The sequence below is a fragment of the Typopeltis vanoorti genome, chromosome 10, assembly GCF_054136105.1.
Source record: "Typopeltis vanoorti isolate ZY-2024b chromosome 10, IOZ_Tvanoo_1.0, whole genome shotgun sequence".
Lineage (NCBI taxonomy): Eukaryota > Metazoa > Arthropoda > Arachnida > Uropygi > Thelyphonidae > Typopeltis > Typopeltis vanoorti.
In genome coordinates this window covers 69053796-69071016 of record NC_143558.1, presented here as the reverse complement: position 1 = coordinate 69071016, position 17221 = coordinate 69053796, and the positions used below count along the sequence as shown (strand labels likewise).

The window sequence follows — 17221 nt, the reverse complement described above, 5'->3', positions numbered from 1 at the left end:
AAATACCACCTATGTGAAAAGAAATACATTTACTGCTAGTTTTGCTATTGTGTATAATTTGTGAAGTGACTTTAATTTTACAATTGTTTTACATTGGAGGGGGGAAGTGTGTATGATTACATGCTCCCAAAGTGAAATAATTGTTAATTCTTTTGTGAACAGATAGAAAATGAACTGTAATCATAATTATTTGTATTTTGAATTGTTGACTATATACCCCCGGGGTGCTTAAGGGTCAAAGCTGTATAACTGAGAGGAGACCTCCACATAGCCTTTAAAGGAATGCGGAGAACCGACCAGGGCTTCTGACTTAATGTCCAATCCTCACCTTCTCATGGTGCACCCTGTTGGGTATCTACTTTGATACTGAACGAACGAGGATGGGCTGGCAATTTGGGATTTAGCCGACCAAATTGTATTCTTATTGGCTAAACCAAAATAAAAAATGATGGTACAACATGACAAAATTTCATGCCGGCTGGGGCGTCGCCCGGTTAAACAAGGCCCCCGTTGTTTTCGCCAGGGAACCAGGGCGAACAGCGAAAAGTCAGCTACTGGAACAAATCTGAAAACAAACCCCAACTCAACATCACCAGAGTTAAAGATCGGTACTATCAACGTAAGAAGCCTGAATGGCAAAGAAATGGAGCTAGCTGAGGAATTAGATAAGTACCAGATCGACATAATAGGGGTGACTGAAACAAAAAAGACCAAAACTGGCGAGATCTTTCTGAGCAATAAATACAAAATGTTATATTCAGGCAATGACAATCAAGGAAAAGAAGGAGTAGCCATAGTATTCAACACAAAATACGAGGCTAATCTTCTTGAATAGCAGTCAGTCTCAAGTAGAGTAATGTGGGCAAATATGAGAATGGGGAACTGGACAATGAGACTTATTTGTGCCTATGGTCCAACAGAAGGTTCTACTAAGGTAGAAGTGGAGGAATTTTTTGAGGCTTTAGAAAAAGCAACTGACACAATGAAAAAGGAAAAGTTGGTCCTTGTTGGGGATCTAAATAGTAGAGTAGGAAATGATTGTGAGACATACAAAAATATTTTGGGAAAATTTGGAGAAAAGAGCAAAGCTAATAATAATGGCAAATATCTGTTGGATTTCTGCTCAGGACATGGACTGGTTATTACTAACACCATGTTCCAACATAAAAATGTGCACAAATTCACATGGAGAGAAGAGGCTAGGAATAAGAAAAGTCTCATTGACTATGTTATTGTTGATAGTGATGTTTTCTCCCTGGTGCAGGACACCAGAGTGTACAGAGGATTTGAAATTGGAAGTGATCACTATTTAGTCTTGAGCAGGATAAAATTAAAAAATTTCATATTGAAAAGAATAACATGTAAGAAAGTTTTAAAGCGAATGAAAGTTGAGCAGCTCTCAGATATGAACTGTAAACTAAAATACAGAAATATTATTGAAAAGAAAATGAAAGAGTATGAGAACAGGAATCAAACCTTGGAGATTCAGTGGCAAACTCTGAAGGAAACATTGATTGATTCTGCCAGAGAGGCATGTGGTGAGGTTGTGTGCAAGGATAAAAAAATCAGAACTCCCTGGTGGACACAGGAAGTTAAAGAGGCAGTGAAGGAAAAGAAGAAAGCATATCAAAAGTTCCTGGCAAATAAGTCAGCTTTTACTCTTACAGAATACAGAGACAAATGTAAGAAAGCTAAACAGTGTGTAAAACTAGTTAAACAAAAGTCATGGGAGGACTTTGGCAATAATATAGAAAATAAATATCAAGAAGGTGGCAAAATATTCTGGAGGTTGTTGAAGAAGCTTAGGAATGGAGGAAAGAGTGCTGTAAAAGGAATTAGAGATGATAAAGGTGAAATGAAAACAGGAGAAAAAGATATCCTTGAAGTATGGAGTAATTACTTTGAAAAACTGCTAAATGAAACAAGCAGTGATGACAGCACAGTGATAAAAAACACTGACCAGGCATGCAGTCAGGAATACATATCCATACTTGAAGTAGAAAAAGCCATCAAAGGCTTGAAATGTGGAAAGGCAGCAGAAGTAGATGATATTCGACCAGAAATGCTGAAGTATGGTGGTATAAGAGTCTTACAGTGGCTGCACTGCATAGTTCAGAAAGCCTGGACAGAGGGACGAATTCCCGATGATTGGAGTAAAGCTCTCATAGTACCCATATATAAAAAGGGAAATAAAACTGAATGTGAGAATTACAGAGGTATTTCCCTACTGAGTGTTCCTGGCAAGATCTATGCAAGTATACTTGAGAAACGGTTGAGAAGAATTGTGGAAGAAAAGCTTGGTGAAGAACAAGCTGGATTCAGGCCAAATAGAGGCTGTCAGGATCAGATCTTCACTTTACGACAAATAGTCGAGAAAGCATGGGAATATAACAAAGATCTGTATTTAAGTTTTGTTGATTTGGAAAAGGCATATGACAAGGTGCCAAGAGAGAAGCTATTCAATACTCTGCAGTTATATGGTGTCAATGGAGCACTATATCAAGCAATACTTAGTCTTTATTTGAGTTGTGAGTCAGCAGTTAGAATTGAAGGAAGTACAGGAAGATGGTTTAATGTTAAATCTGGTGTGAGACAAGGATGTACATTATCCCCCTCTGTTATTCATTATCTATATGGATCACATTATGAAGGAATGTGGTATTAAACCTGATATCAAAATTGGAGATGTTAATGTCAGCTCTTTGCTTTATGCGGATGATGTTATACTTCTAAATAAATCCGCTACAAGTCTGCAAGATTCTCTGACTAAATTGAATAGCTGTTGTAATAGATATGGTATGAAGGTCAGCAATAAAAAGACAAAGACAATGAAAATAGGCAGAATCATTGAAAATTTCAACTGTGTTGTGAATGGAGAACCTGCGGAACAAGTAAAACATTTCAGCTACTTAGGCACAATTTTTACTGAAGATGGTAAACTAAATATAGAAATAAACAACAGAATCAGCAAAGCTGGTATTTGTGGGAAGTCAATTGAATAAATTCATATGGAATAAGAAAGAAATTAGTCGGAACACTAAATTAGCTGTATACAAGACTGTGTTCAAACCAATTTTAACTTATGGATCTGAGAGCTGGGTCAGAAGTACAGGGTGTTCGGGATAAATTTGACATATTTATAATTAATTATATTTTTCCGTAAGTTACATGTATTAACACACGCTTCTCTTCATTTAAATGTTTGGACCCTTCTTCATTCATATACAAGATGTCAGAAAGGATGGATAGCTGGAACCCACCTGAATCATGGAAGAGAATAACTTGTATCATGATGATTCGTGCCCGCCATCAAAATAAGGATATTACGACTGCTGCCCAATGCTCCTTGAATACAGTAAAAACAATCAGGCATGAACTAGAGACTTGCAATGGTGACTACGAGGATGTAGCAAGAAGAAAGATCCCTAGCAGACGATCTGATTGCGTTCGTACAGCAGAATTCCTCGCAAATCTGCAGGAACAGGTGTTGAAGAACCCTGGCATTGGAATTCGGGCTTTGTTCGTGGAGTTACTAACTGTAGTCAAGCCCTGGATAACATGGGTAGCCAATGGTAGGCCGTATGTATGGCAGCAGGATTCGGCCCCTTGCCACACCTCTGGGAAAAGTCAAAAATGGTTGTCTGAAAATTTCTACGACTTCACCAGTCCAAATGTTTGGCCTCCAAACTCCCCAGACCTTAACCCCATGGATTATTTTGTATGGGGCGCAGTTGAAAAAGACACCAATCGCACTTACAGTAATACAAAAGCCCAGTTAATGGATAAAATTAAAACAGTTTTTGCGGCCCTTCCCAGGGAGACTGTAGCATCAGCTTGTTCGAGGTTCCGAAGCAGAATTGAAGCTGTGATCGATGCTAATGGTGGTTATTTTGAGTAAATCTTGTTGATAGTATTGTAATTAACTCTGCCTGTAATGTTTTTTTGTCAATTCATTAAATTTAATAGATACAAAGAAGATTTTCTTTTTCCTTACGAAACTGTCAAATTTATCCCGAACACCCTGTAAAACACTTGACCAAAGACTAGAGACTGCAGATATGAGATTCCTGAGAAAGATTAGAGGTGTGAACAGATGGCATCAATGGCAATATCATATTAAAAATGAGGATATTAGGAAAGAACTTGACATTGTCAGCATCCAGGAGTGCGTTAGCAGAGCTAATCTCAGATGGTATGGTCACTTAAATAGAATGGGAGAGGAAAGATTAGCAAAACAAGTGTTCTCTGCCAGGTTGGCAGGAAAACGACCCAGAGGAAGACCAAGATATAGGTGGATTGATACGGTACAAAGTGCCTTAGACGATAGAAATATAAGATCTGATAATGTTGGAGTCTTGACAAGTAACAGACTGATTTGGAGGAAAATTGTAGATGGGAAGTTAGTAATGATGTAATTTTTTCATGTAGTACTGTCATATCCTGTACACCCCTTGAGGGTACATGGCAGGAATTTGATGATGACTATATACCCCCTACTTCAAAAACCTCTAGTTTCCAAAATAAGTGATTTGTATCAGATCAAAAAGCTTCATAGGTAATTGTATCAGTTTTATTATTTCTTATTTATTATTTTTTAGTAATAAAACTGAAGCTGTGATTATTATGAATTAGAAATTATTTGGTCTTTGGGGTAATTTGACAAAATTTGTCTGTGCTGTATCTATCTGCGAAGAAACATAATTTTTGTTTACAATTGGTTAATAGGACGAAACAAGAAATTTTTGATACACACACACACACTAAACTATTGCTTGGAGCTTTTTAGTGGACCTTTTGAGAAGCTTTTTCCCTCACTAGTGGTGAGTAATCTAAGCTTTCAGCCTGCCATTTGCCAGGGTAGAATGAATTATCAGCTAAGTACTGTATATTTTACATGTAGCTAATTTCATAAGTGGCAGCCATAAATATAATCATATTTATTTCAGTAACTGTAGTAACATTCAGGGCTTCTTTTTTTAAAGGAATAAATAAACATTTGAAGCTATTTTTCACCATAATATAAAAGATTTTTATACAAGGAAGCTAACAGGAAATCTATTTGTAGAAATTAGAATAATCTGAGTTATTCACTAATCCTAAAACAACTGATGGCAGGCCCAGAAGAAAAAGAAGGTAGCTGCTGAAATAATCAAACTGCAAAGAAATAATCCAGTTAAATACCTTCTTTAGTGAGCATGATTGTTCACATTTTATTTCTCTTCTCCAAATGATAAAATGAAGTAATAGATTTTGGATACTGAATTGTGAAATACTACATGCAAAATATCTCAAACTAATAAGAAATTAGACAAAAGTAAGTTATAATTAATTTCATGGAGTGTATTTGGAGGAGGGTAGTTGGAATACCTCAAAATAAACATAAATTTTGAATTAATCTATTCCAAACTAATAAGAAATTAGACAAAAGTAAGTTATTTATAATTAATTTCATGTAGTGTATTGGGGAGGGTGGGGTAGTTGGAATAGCTCAAAATAAACATAAATTTTGAATTAATCTATGTATGAGATGCATTACATGTTTTCACCAAATATATTTATAGTAATTAAGTATTGGATACTATCATTGAAATGAGGACTCAAAAAAATAATTAATTCATTGGCTGCATTTTAAGCTAAAAGTTTAAGGCTCTTCTGAAATATTACTGTATTATAAATTTGTGATATTTAAAAAAGTCTGTTTTATAAAAGCAAGAACAGTAATGTATATAAAACTAATCATATTGACAACCACATAGCTATATTGAGAATTTTGCAAGAAAATAAAGTATTATTATTCAAATATGAATATTTATTAAAATATGACAATAATCATATTTATTTCAGTAAATATTTGCAAACATAATTTTTTATAAATGTTTAACAAAATTATTAATATTAAGCATGAAAATCATTTCCACAATATTTTTCAGTAAAATAGAAAAAAAAAAAAAGCTCAATAAAATAACTTGTTCCATTGCATTCACTTGAAGATTAAAAGATTACAAATAACTAAATTTATTGCTAAGATTGATTTCACATCATATTTCAAAATATTTATTTCACTTGTTTGCAAACAAAGTAAATAAAGTGTAATGAAAATACTAAAAGACAATTTCTGATGTAGGAGATTCCGAAGTGAAACAGTTTTAATTTGGTCATCTCAGAGTTCACAACTTTGTTATAGCATTAATCCATTAATGGCTCTCTAGTAGTAAGGGATTAATATTAGAGTAAGGTAATTGCAAGATCAAAGACAGAAAACTGTTCACATTTTATCCTCAAAAATTCATAAGGTGGTTCATGTCTTTGATTCACTTTGGCTAGTAGGGACTTAAACAGCTTGATTTGCTTTGTCAAGTCATGTGATCCCTATCAAGGATATTCATCAAGCAATTCTTAATCATTTTTCAATTACATTATCTTTAATGCTAATAAAACTACATGTTTTATAATTTTTCTCTTTATGAAATGAGCCATGCCATGAATTTTACTAATTCTTGCAAACTTCCAGTCAGAAGTGCTTATTCTTAATCTCAGCAATTCATTAAAGATGGTCAAAAGTGGACTGGTTCATTCTAATATACATATACTCACCATCAGGGGAGATATTACATCTCTTCCTTCACTCTTATCACCTTGCCAAGTGATAAGATTGAAGTTAGATTTAAAACGACCATTTCCTTCTCTTGTATTATATCATTAGGTAAATCTTTTGTTTTGCACGATTTAATATTTGGGCTATATTAAGCCTGATATTTTGAACTACATATGATGGAAGATTGTGAATACTCTGCTTTGCTTGAATCATGAAGTCATTCAAATATTTATATTTAGTCTTGAGTGCTATAGCAGATGCTATGTTGTGGCTTGTGTTCAGAATACTGATGGCTTCTTCTCAATTAGGGTAACCAAAGACAGGTTATTGGTGCTATGCTCAGCTGAATTTGTGGTATAGAAGTGATGTTCTTAATAAGGTTTGCAAATTTTTGTACATGATGAATATTGGAATTCAGTTCTTTTGCAGCAGAAGCAGTGTTTCAGGTCTTCTGGTAAGCTTCCAGTTTCAGGATTCTAATATTTTAGAACCCCTTCTCTCAGCCAGAGTATATTGATAATGTGAGTTTTTAATGTCACTTGTGACATACTATAGATTATTAGAGACACGTATTCACAAGAATAAAGAATAATAATATTCTTGTGAATATATGTGTCTAATAATCTATTATAATAATATGGTCGTGCACCATGTTAGTACTTCTATGTAAAAAATATGACTTCTGCATTAATTTAACCTAAGTATCTTCCTGGGTCTGACTCCCACTGATGACTTCTGTAAAGCTTGAAACTGGTCTAGTTAGTGATCCTTCTCCTAATGCACTTTAATACACAATTGATTTGGTATCCCATAATGCAATGCACATATCCTTACAGACATGCATGATGCTATGCATTATGGGAAGGATAACTACCCAGACCTGTTTCAACCTTTGAGGTCTCATCAGTGGGAGCCAGACCCAGAAGTGATACTAAGGTTGAAGTAATGCAGAAGTCATATTTCCATATACAAGTTGTCAAAGGTGTTACATCTTATTACTAAAATACTCTGGATTAGAGATAGATGTTGAATTTTTTTTTATCATTATGGTATACTAAGGCAATCGATGTGAAGTCATTAGCCTCTATATATAAGTAGCCCAGTGGTGATGTAACTTCATGTGCAGTCTTTGTTTGCTTACACTTGGATAAAGATTGAAACTAAGAATATAATTTTTGGCATCTTTAATTTATAGTATAACTGAGTGGAAAAATGTTCATCTATCTCTAATCCAGAGTTATTTAGTAATAAGGTGTGACACCTTTTGACTACCTGTATATGGAAATATGACTTCTGCATTACTTCACTTTAGTGTCACTTCTGAGTCTGGCTTCCACTGATGAGACCTCAATAAAGGTTGAAACTTGTCTGAGTAGCGACCCTTTCCATAATGCATAGCATTATGCATGTTCATTAGGATATGTGTATTGCATTATGGGATACTAAGGCAATTGATGTGAAGTCATTACCTTCATATAAAATTAGCCCAGTCGTGAAATTACTTCACATGCAAACTTTGTTTGCTTACACTTGGATAAGGGACAAAACCAAGAATATAATTTCTTGGCATCTTAAATTTAATTTATGAGGCAATTGATATGAAATCAACAATCTCTCTATGCAAGTAGACTAGTCGTAAAAATATTTCATGGGCAAACTTTGTCGTTTACACTTGGATAAAGGATTAAAACAATCATATGATTTCTTGTGAAGTATAATATAAACTGCTTTCAGCATGTGTGAAGAGTCTGCCCTGTGTTTGGTTTCAAATCACAGGAACAGATATGCAAACAAGTGAATGTCAAAATATCTAAAAAGAAAAGGAAGTTGCTAAGAGCACAACAGAACAAGAAAGGAGGAATATAGAAATTGTAGTGGAGTGAAAGATTTTTTTTTAAAGTCTTGTGGAGAAATAAAGTTGCTGTAATGCAATAAGAAAGAAGGGAAAAGAAATAAAAAAAAAAAAAACTTTAAAAAAAAAAAAAAAGCAAAGTTGTTTTATTATAAACTTTTAGAACATTCATTATTCCCTTTGATATGAAACATATGAAAGGAACATTCATGGCATGTAAGTTCACTACAATTAAAATTAAATTGAAGACGTGATATGAACAGTTTTCTTTAATGAAAGAAAGCAAGGATCTGATTTTTTTTTATTCTTCAGTTAATCCATACAAATCAAGTTCTTATATTTTTCAAACTAAGCCCAAACCGTAAGTAAATTTGTTATTCTAGATATTGAAGAGGAAACTAGCCCAGATTGGATGACTGTTTTCTGTGTTTTAAGATACAGAGGCGAGAAATTTTCATCTTCTTGAATGAGAGAAAGGATATTTTAGTGTCAAACAGTAAATAATGCAATTGAGGAACTTTAAATATTTGTTTGGCTGAAGCTTCTAACCATTGTGAGAAAAGAATCTGATTTGTTTCTGACATTTGTTCATGCTTGAGTTGAACATTCAGCGAACTGCTGTGTTTAAAAAAAAAAATAAAATAAATCTGCTTAACCTGAATTCTGTTATAAAGTGAGGTTACTTCGCGAGAGAGAGAAAGTTAGAATTTCTTCTATCTGTCAGTTAATTTTGTTAATTGTGAAGTTCAAATGAGACCCAGGAATTGTAATAATCAGCATGTTGAAGATATTCCATACACGAGAAATGTATTTAACCAATGCTTTTTATAGTAGTATCTGTATTTCTTTCTTTTCTTCTTGCTCCTTCTTCCCCATCTTATGAACAGAAGCTTAAGTTATTGTGATATAGTGCTGGAAGATGGGACATCCAGGTCAGAAGACACTGAAATGTCTACTGGGAAAGAGAGAGAGAGAAAAACTTCCAATGAAGTTAACAAAAATAATGAAGCTGAATCAAAGCCTTCTGGAAGTTCAACTTCTGATAGAGTTAATCTCAGAAGAAGATGCCTCTGCTTTACTGATTTGCATGAAATAGGAACATGGAATGTAAGAAGCATGTATGAAGGAAAACTGGAACTGGTAAAGAAAAATGAGAAGAACTTGAGTTCAGATTTTGGGAATCAGTGAACTGAGATGGACAGAAATGGGTCACTTTGATACCAATGATTTCATGATATATTACTCTAGACATGAAAACCTTTGAAGAAATGGAGTAGCATTCATAGTTAGAAGAGAATACAGAAAATACATTTTGGGTTACAACCCAGTGTCCGATAGAATAATTCTAATCAGAATAAATATATATCCAGTGAATGTTACTCATACAGGTGTATGCACCCACTACAGATTCAAGTGAAGATGAGGTCAAAGAATTTTACAGCAGCATGTGACAAGTAGTATACAGTATTGATAAAACAGATTTTCTCCTGATATTTGGTGATTGGAATGCAAAAGTGGTAGAAAAAGAAGAATGAGGCATCACTGGAAAATTTGGTTTAGGACTGAGGAATGAAGCAGGAGAAAAGTGGAGAAGTGCTATCCGATCAGCAAAAACACTACCTGGTGCAGGCTGTGGGACAGATCATGAATTATTGATAGTTAAAGTTAAGTTGAAATTAAGGGCTAAGAAGAAACAAAAGGACATTATCAGACTTGATTTAAATCATATAAATGAAGTATTTAAAGTAGAAGTCAGAAAGAAATTAAAAAGTTTAGAGAAGACAGGAAGAGAATTAGAAGAACTGTGGGAAGAAACAAAATGTACCATCATAGAAGCAGCAAAGAAGACTGAAAGAAAGATTGTAATTGTCAGAAGAAGCTATTCAAATAGCAGAGGAAAGAAGAAGAAAAATGAAACTTCAGAGAAACAAAGAAAGGATTATTTTTTACTAAATAATTTAAGGAAATTACAACATCAACTAGGATATACATTAAATTAAATTTTAATATACTTCAATATTTCGGCAACGTCATGTTGCCATTTTCAAGAAACTTAAGAGCAAGACACGTGTATGCAGGCACAACAAACAGTAAATGAGGAAGAAGCAGGAAGCTATTATTTCTCCTAAAGCCTGACGGTACTCCCTAGCAGGCAATGTTGGTATTCCTGGGCAATTGGACTGAAGGTCTTCTGATGTAGGTTTCCCAAATTTGAGGCAGTCTCATGCAACCAAATTTGTTGAGGTTTGGAATGTTTCTTAGGGCTGAAGCTGATTCCATGAAAAGCCTTTCATATTTGTATTTACTACGGTGTATTATCGTGACTTTCTTCCACCGTATTCTATGGCAGGTATCCAGTGCATGGTCAGCAAGACCAGAGTGGCTGTTGCTGTCCTGCCTATGTGGCCAAAGTAGGACAGCTGACAGCTGCATGGGACCTGGTATACACCAGGTAGGTTTGGGGGGGGGGAGCTTGGTCTTTAGTAGAGTGGATAAGGGATGCCAATTTTTTATATGGTCTGTAACAAGAAGTTAAGTCATGTTTTTTTAAGATTTTTGTAATTTTTTCCGAGGTGCCTCGGATATAGGGTATGGTGATGGATTTAGAGTAATCCTTGAAAATTTATTTATCACTAGGTTAGACTATAATAGATTTAGTTTAATCCTTTATCCCAGTGAGAGCAAACAAAGTTTGCGCCTGAAAATATCTTCAGGACTAAATATAGTGTTGTACTATCTTATCCAGTAAGTAGTGCAACTAGTTGTGCAAAGAGTTGCCTTGGTGTTGCACTACTTACTGGATAAGATAGTACAACACTATATTTAGTCCTGAAGATATTTTCAGGCGCAAACTTTGTTTGCTCTCACTGGGATAAAGGATTAAACTAAATCTATTAGAGTAATCCTTGTTGTGAGGGGGGTTGTGGTTTACTATATATAATACCAACATTACCCACTAGGCGGGCACCATCAGGACTTTAGGAGAAATAATAGCTTCCTGCTTCTTCCTCATTTACTGTTTGTTGCCTACGTGCACGTGTCTTGTTCTTAAGTTTCTTGAAAATGGCAACGTGACGTTGCCGAAATATTGAAGTATATTAAAATTTATTTTAATGTATATCCTAGTTATCGTTGTAATTTCCTTAAATTATTTAGTAAAAAATGCGTAACCAACATCTAAGCCTTTCCACGAGAAAAAAGAAAGGATTAAATGACTGAGTGCTGATTTCCAGAGGGCTAGCATAGATAAGGAAAAACATCTAAACAAAAGGTGCAAGGAAATTGAAAAAAGGCTGTATTACGGGTAGAACAAGAGATCTGTTTAGAAAAATAAATGATGTTACAGGGAAGTTTATCCTTAGATTAGGAGTCTTAAAACGTAATTCAGGAAAATGTCTGATGGAAAAAGCAGTGAAAAAAAGATGGAAAGAATATGTAGAGGATTTGTTGAGGAATCCATGATAATAAAAAGTAAAGTGATATCAGCAATGGAACAGCTGCCAAAAGAAAAGAACTTTTCCAAAAATCTGATGGAGTTGGAGTGTCAGTGGAATTATTAACAGCAGCTGGGATGAAGCAGTGAATATATTGACTGAAAATTTTCAACAGATTTGGAAGAAAGTATACTGACCTAGAGATTGGAAAACATCAGTATTCATCCCAATTCCAAAAAAAAATCATATCCCAGAGATTGTGAGAATTATAGAACCATCTCTTTAATTTCACGTTCAAGTAAAGTTATGCTGAAAGTGATCCAACAAAGGCTGGAACCATATGTAAATAGAGAAATGCCACAAGAACAGGCAAGCTTTAGGAGAGGTAGAGGAACTAGAGATCAAATAGCAAACATGAGATGGATTATGAAAAGAACAAGAGAATTTCGGAAGGAAGTATTCATCTGTTTTATCGATTATAAGAAATCATTTGATTGTATGAATCATAAGTGATTGTGAATTGTAATTAGATCAATGGGAATACCTGAGCATCTAATCCTCTTTATAAGAGAACTGTATGACAACCAAGAAGTTTCAGTTAAAAACAATCTTTCGAGAAACAGTGTTTGGGAAAAGGGGGTGCAGCAGTGTTGTATGCTGCCATCCTATCTTTTTTAATATTTATAGTGAATATATTATGAGGAGCTAACTTAGACAAAGGTCCAGCTGGAATTAAGATTGGTGGCAGAAAAATAAATAATTTAAGATATGCAGACGATACAACCCTCATAGCAGAAACTAACGAGGATCTGGAGCAGTCACTTCTATTGGTTAAGAGGGAAAATAACAAAGCTGGGCTTAATTTAAGCAAAACAAAATCAACAAAACAAAGTGATGGCTTCTGGCAATTTAAATGAATTTATAATAGAGGGAGATAAAATAGAAATCGTTGAAAGTTATGATTGACTGGGATTCAGAATCAGAAATGATGGTAAATGTGAAGATGAAATTAAAAGAAGGATAATCATGGAGAAAAAAGTTATGTTAAACCTCACAAAAATTATGAAAGATAGAGGTATGAGTAAGGCCATGAAAGTTAGAACTGTCAAAGCAATGGTATTTTTAGTAGTGATGTATGGATGTGAGAACTGGATTATTAAGAAGAAAGACAGAATACAAATTGATTCATTTGAATTATGGGTGTGGAGTAGACTATTAAGAATCTCATGGACTGCAAGAATGACCAATAAGAAAATTTGAGAGTATAAAGACAGAATGCCTCTTGGAGGTGATGATCGCTAATCAGAAGTTAGTGTACTTTGGACATATTATGCGAGCTGATGAGTCATTGGATAATCTTTCCCAGCTCCATGTTGGGGAAGATTGAGGGAATGAGATGAAGTAGAGAAAGACTACAAAAGAGTTGAATGGACAACATAAAAGAACTCACCAACTTGAACTTACAATTGAAAGTTTTTCCACTTGGTTACTTCATGTGCAAACTTTGTTTGCTTGAATGAGATGAAGTAGAGAAAGACTACAAAAGAGTTGAATGGACAACATAAAAGAACTCACCAACTTGAACTAACAATTGAAAGTTTTTCCACTTGGTTACTTCATGTGCAAACTTTGTTTGCTTGCATTTGGATACAGGATTAAACCAAGTATATAATTTCTTGGCGTCTTTAATTGAACTTACAATTGCTGAAAGAAAGGACAAGAGGCCACGTGGGATGGAGAACCTCTGTGCACAAGATCACCAAGAGTCAAAAGTGACTGGATGGCACATAACAACAACAAGATATGTATAGTTACTTCATTGTAAATTATTTTAATTAATTTGGTATTAGTTATTTTTTACTGAGTGAATCTTTTGTGAAATTAGACATATTTTTATTTGCTATTTGCTCAGTAAGGATAATTACGATGTCATCTGGTAACAAATCTGTTTCCCTTACCACTTAGCATAAAAAAAAAAGGAAATAAATGAAAATCCTAAAGGAAATTAGCACTGGTGTGCCCAATAAGGATAGCACCAAGAAAAATTACAGCTTGCGATAGTGAGACCTCAAATATACTAATAAAAAAATGAATATACATGCTCCTCAAATAGTATTTATTAGTGTGATATTATGGTAGTACATGAAGATAATAGACATTTGTGATTTCAAGGTTGCAGAAGTACCACTCTCTTTATTTCATTTTACAGGTATCATCTGCAGCACAATTGGTAGCAACAATGTCCTTTTAAATAATTTATTAAAATAATTAAATTATTGTAATTAAATCGGCCACTTATCGATAAATCATTTCACTTACTATTCGACTATGATTCAACTGATTTTCCTATCCAATTCATAGTCTTCTGAAAAATGTAATTTCCTGTCCTGTTAGAAGCCACAAATAAATTAAATCATATAATTCCAACTTCATAAAATCAACAAACAAAATGTACTGTTGCACCCAATTGTGGTGTGGATTGCAACAAAAGTGCATTGATTCACCCTATAAATTAGCCAAATACATGCTCTCTTATAATACTGGCATGTAAAGAACTGTTTGCTTTAAGTCTGTTATAGAAACCACACCCTCCAAAGTATACTGACAAGAATAATCATTTGTGACATTTCCTCGTTCCACTTAGACACCTTTAACCTAACTCATGCTAAATTTCCTTCTAGTATTTCAGCCTTGTTTCAGTGACTTTGTAGTCATTGCCCACAAAGTATTCCAGGCAAAATTTTTACAGTGTAGTTCACCATTGCTTCCCCCCCTCCCCCATTTTATCCGGTCTTGGGAATGGCTTATGGCTGAGACGTATTCATGATTGTAATCCATGTGTGTTCACGGGGCTGGTTTGCCTGTTCTGGGGGACAAAAAACCCAGGTTTCTGGGTGGAAAAAATCCCTACCTCCATATGAACCAGCTAAACTCACCTTTAGTCAAAAGAGACCAGATAAATGTTTCTCACATCAAATTCGATTCCTGACAGGAATCTAACCCAGGTCTTTCCGACCAAAGGGCTTTGTCTATACTGACTGAGCTACAGAGGCTTTCTTAGAAGGCTACCTTAGAAAAAGAAAACAACAATAATAGTCTGCTATTCTGATATTCATTTACTGTTTACAATAAACCCATGGACACAGGTAGATATCATCCACTAACAATCACATACTATTCCTCTTTAAAAAAAAAAAAAAAATATGGCATTATAAAAACTGGTTGACAGGAAAAAATTGACTTTCGTTGATAATGCCCTCACCACTGAACTTAACCATATACACAATATCTTCTTATGCAATGGCTACAGCCCATCAGATTAAAAAAAAAAAAAAAATTGACTCCTCGCTCTCCCTTCTTCCCTACCAAATCCATCACCATCTCATATGTCTGAGACATATTTGAAAAGTTGGCAAATCCTGAAAGCATACATGATGACCATATTCAGACCATATATAAAATTGGCATCCCTTATTCATTCTCCTAAAAATCATTTACAATCCCTTGATTTTGCCAGCATCTACTGGTACCCTGCAGCTATGACTGCCCTACTTGGGTCAATTGGAACAGCCAACATCAGAATCTCTGAACTATGGACATTCTAGACTTGCAGATATGCTTGGGATACTCACTAAGAATTTTGGAAAAGGGCTACCTTAATAAATGTAAATTTCTGTGGTTTAGCAATTATGTAGGTAGCTTCTGGTATTGAGACATGTTTTAAGATAAATAACGACTTTAATGAAATATAGCCCTACAAGTTTCTTTAGTGAATTTGTCAGACTTATCATCAGAAGTTGTAAAAAAGAGACTAAAAACAAGTAATTACACATATTAGATGTTATCAGAGCTTCAATTCCTACATATAAATAAATAACCAGAATATAAACATTAAGTTTATTACCGTATATATGTTGCAACAATGCTAGTTGCTGCTGTCTCATTCTGTAGCATTGCACGTATCCTGGGTCTGCAACAGTTAGATTTTTAATGAAAGTAGACCAAACTTGGTGTAGGATTAAGTCTTGATTTTTGTTACATTGTGTGAGGATCTGCAGCATTTCAGAAGCTTCCTTGAACTTTCTTGTAAAACAGTTATTATGATCAATATAAGGCACTTTTGTTTGTTGCCAAACTACTTGATGGCCTGTGGTAGTTGATGCTAAACTTAATTGTGTCTTTAAGTGGGACATTGGTGAATAAGAGAGGAAATATCAGAACTGACGATTATGTTAATGTGTTGGAGTGTGAAGTTTTCTGTTTTGGATTTACAGTGGGCTGAGATTTTAACTTGTGAAGAGGTGTTGTCAGTATATTGGGAGAGCATTTTGGCTAAGTTGGCTAATGCGTATGTTTGTGAATCAGTGCATCCACAGTTGGACATGATGCATTCTGTTTGTGAATTTTTGATAGCCAGTATATCAGGGGGGTGGGAGAGTAGGATAGGATTGTATAGTTTTGTTTATTGGTAATTTCCACACGACGTGAGGTGACCTTTTCATGTAAATTTATTTGCATGAAACTGCCTCAAATTTGGAAAGCACCCATTCTCACAACTTCAAACCCAACAGCAAAAAACACACACTCTAGTCAATTAAGGACACTATTTAGGACTTCAGGCTCACTTCCCAGTGTAATGCTTGCACATGTCAGAGTGCGCATTGTTTCCTGTTAATGGCAATTTGACTTTGCTGAAATATTGGAAATATTAAATTTATTATAATTAATATTTAGTCGATGTTGAGACATGTTGTGTGGAAACTAGTTTCGTCTACCTCCAGAAAACTTGTGGTTTCATCAGGACTTAATAAACATCAAAAAGATGTACATATAGCTTAGCTGCTTATTTATTCTGCATGCAGTTGATTATGATATATGTATTTGAAAATGAATAATATCATACTAAGAGGATCTAAATCATGGAATTATTCTTAATAACTAATCCAGTTCTGGATCCCTTTAAAAATGGCTACATTTTTTACAGATTGCTTTTTTTTTTTCAAGACTTCATTCCATTTCATTTATTTTTTTCTGTTATTTATTTTTCAGGGACATTTAATCTTCATGTTCCTGTAGATAATCTTTTTTTTATTGGAAGCCAGTTAGTAGCTCTTAGCCACACTGGAAAGGTTGGAGTTTGGCATTCAATGACTCAGCATTGGCAGGTAAATTGCTTAGATTTGTAATTCTTGAATTTTCTCACTGTATAATGGACTCAATTTTTAAGTTTTTAATCTTTGTTTTCTCAATTTAATAAATAAGTTAAATATACAAAGAGCATGAATAATTTTGTTTCTCATTGACCACTTACCCATTAACAACACTGTGCTATAGGTTTTG

General features: G+C 34.4%; 1 protein-coding gene across 2 annotated transcripts in view; it reads left to right on the top strand.

Moving 5' to 3' along the window:
* The window catches only part of LOC150102489 (BTB/POZ domain-containing protein KCTD3), a 290210-nt gene that overhangs the window by 156206 nt on the left and 116783 nt on the right, over nucleotides 1-17221 (top strand). For both annotated transcript variants that reach the window (XM_090399756.1, XM_090399757.1), the window contains exon 10: nucleotides 16931-17046. In XM_090399756.1, the coding sequence (XP_090255882.1) occupies nucleotides 16931-17046 (116 nt within the window). The remainder of the gene's footprint in view (nucleotides 1-16930; nucleotides 17047-17221) is intronic.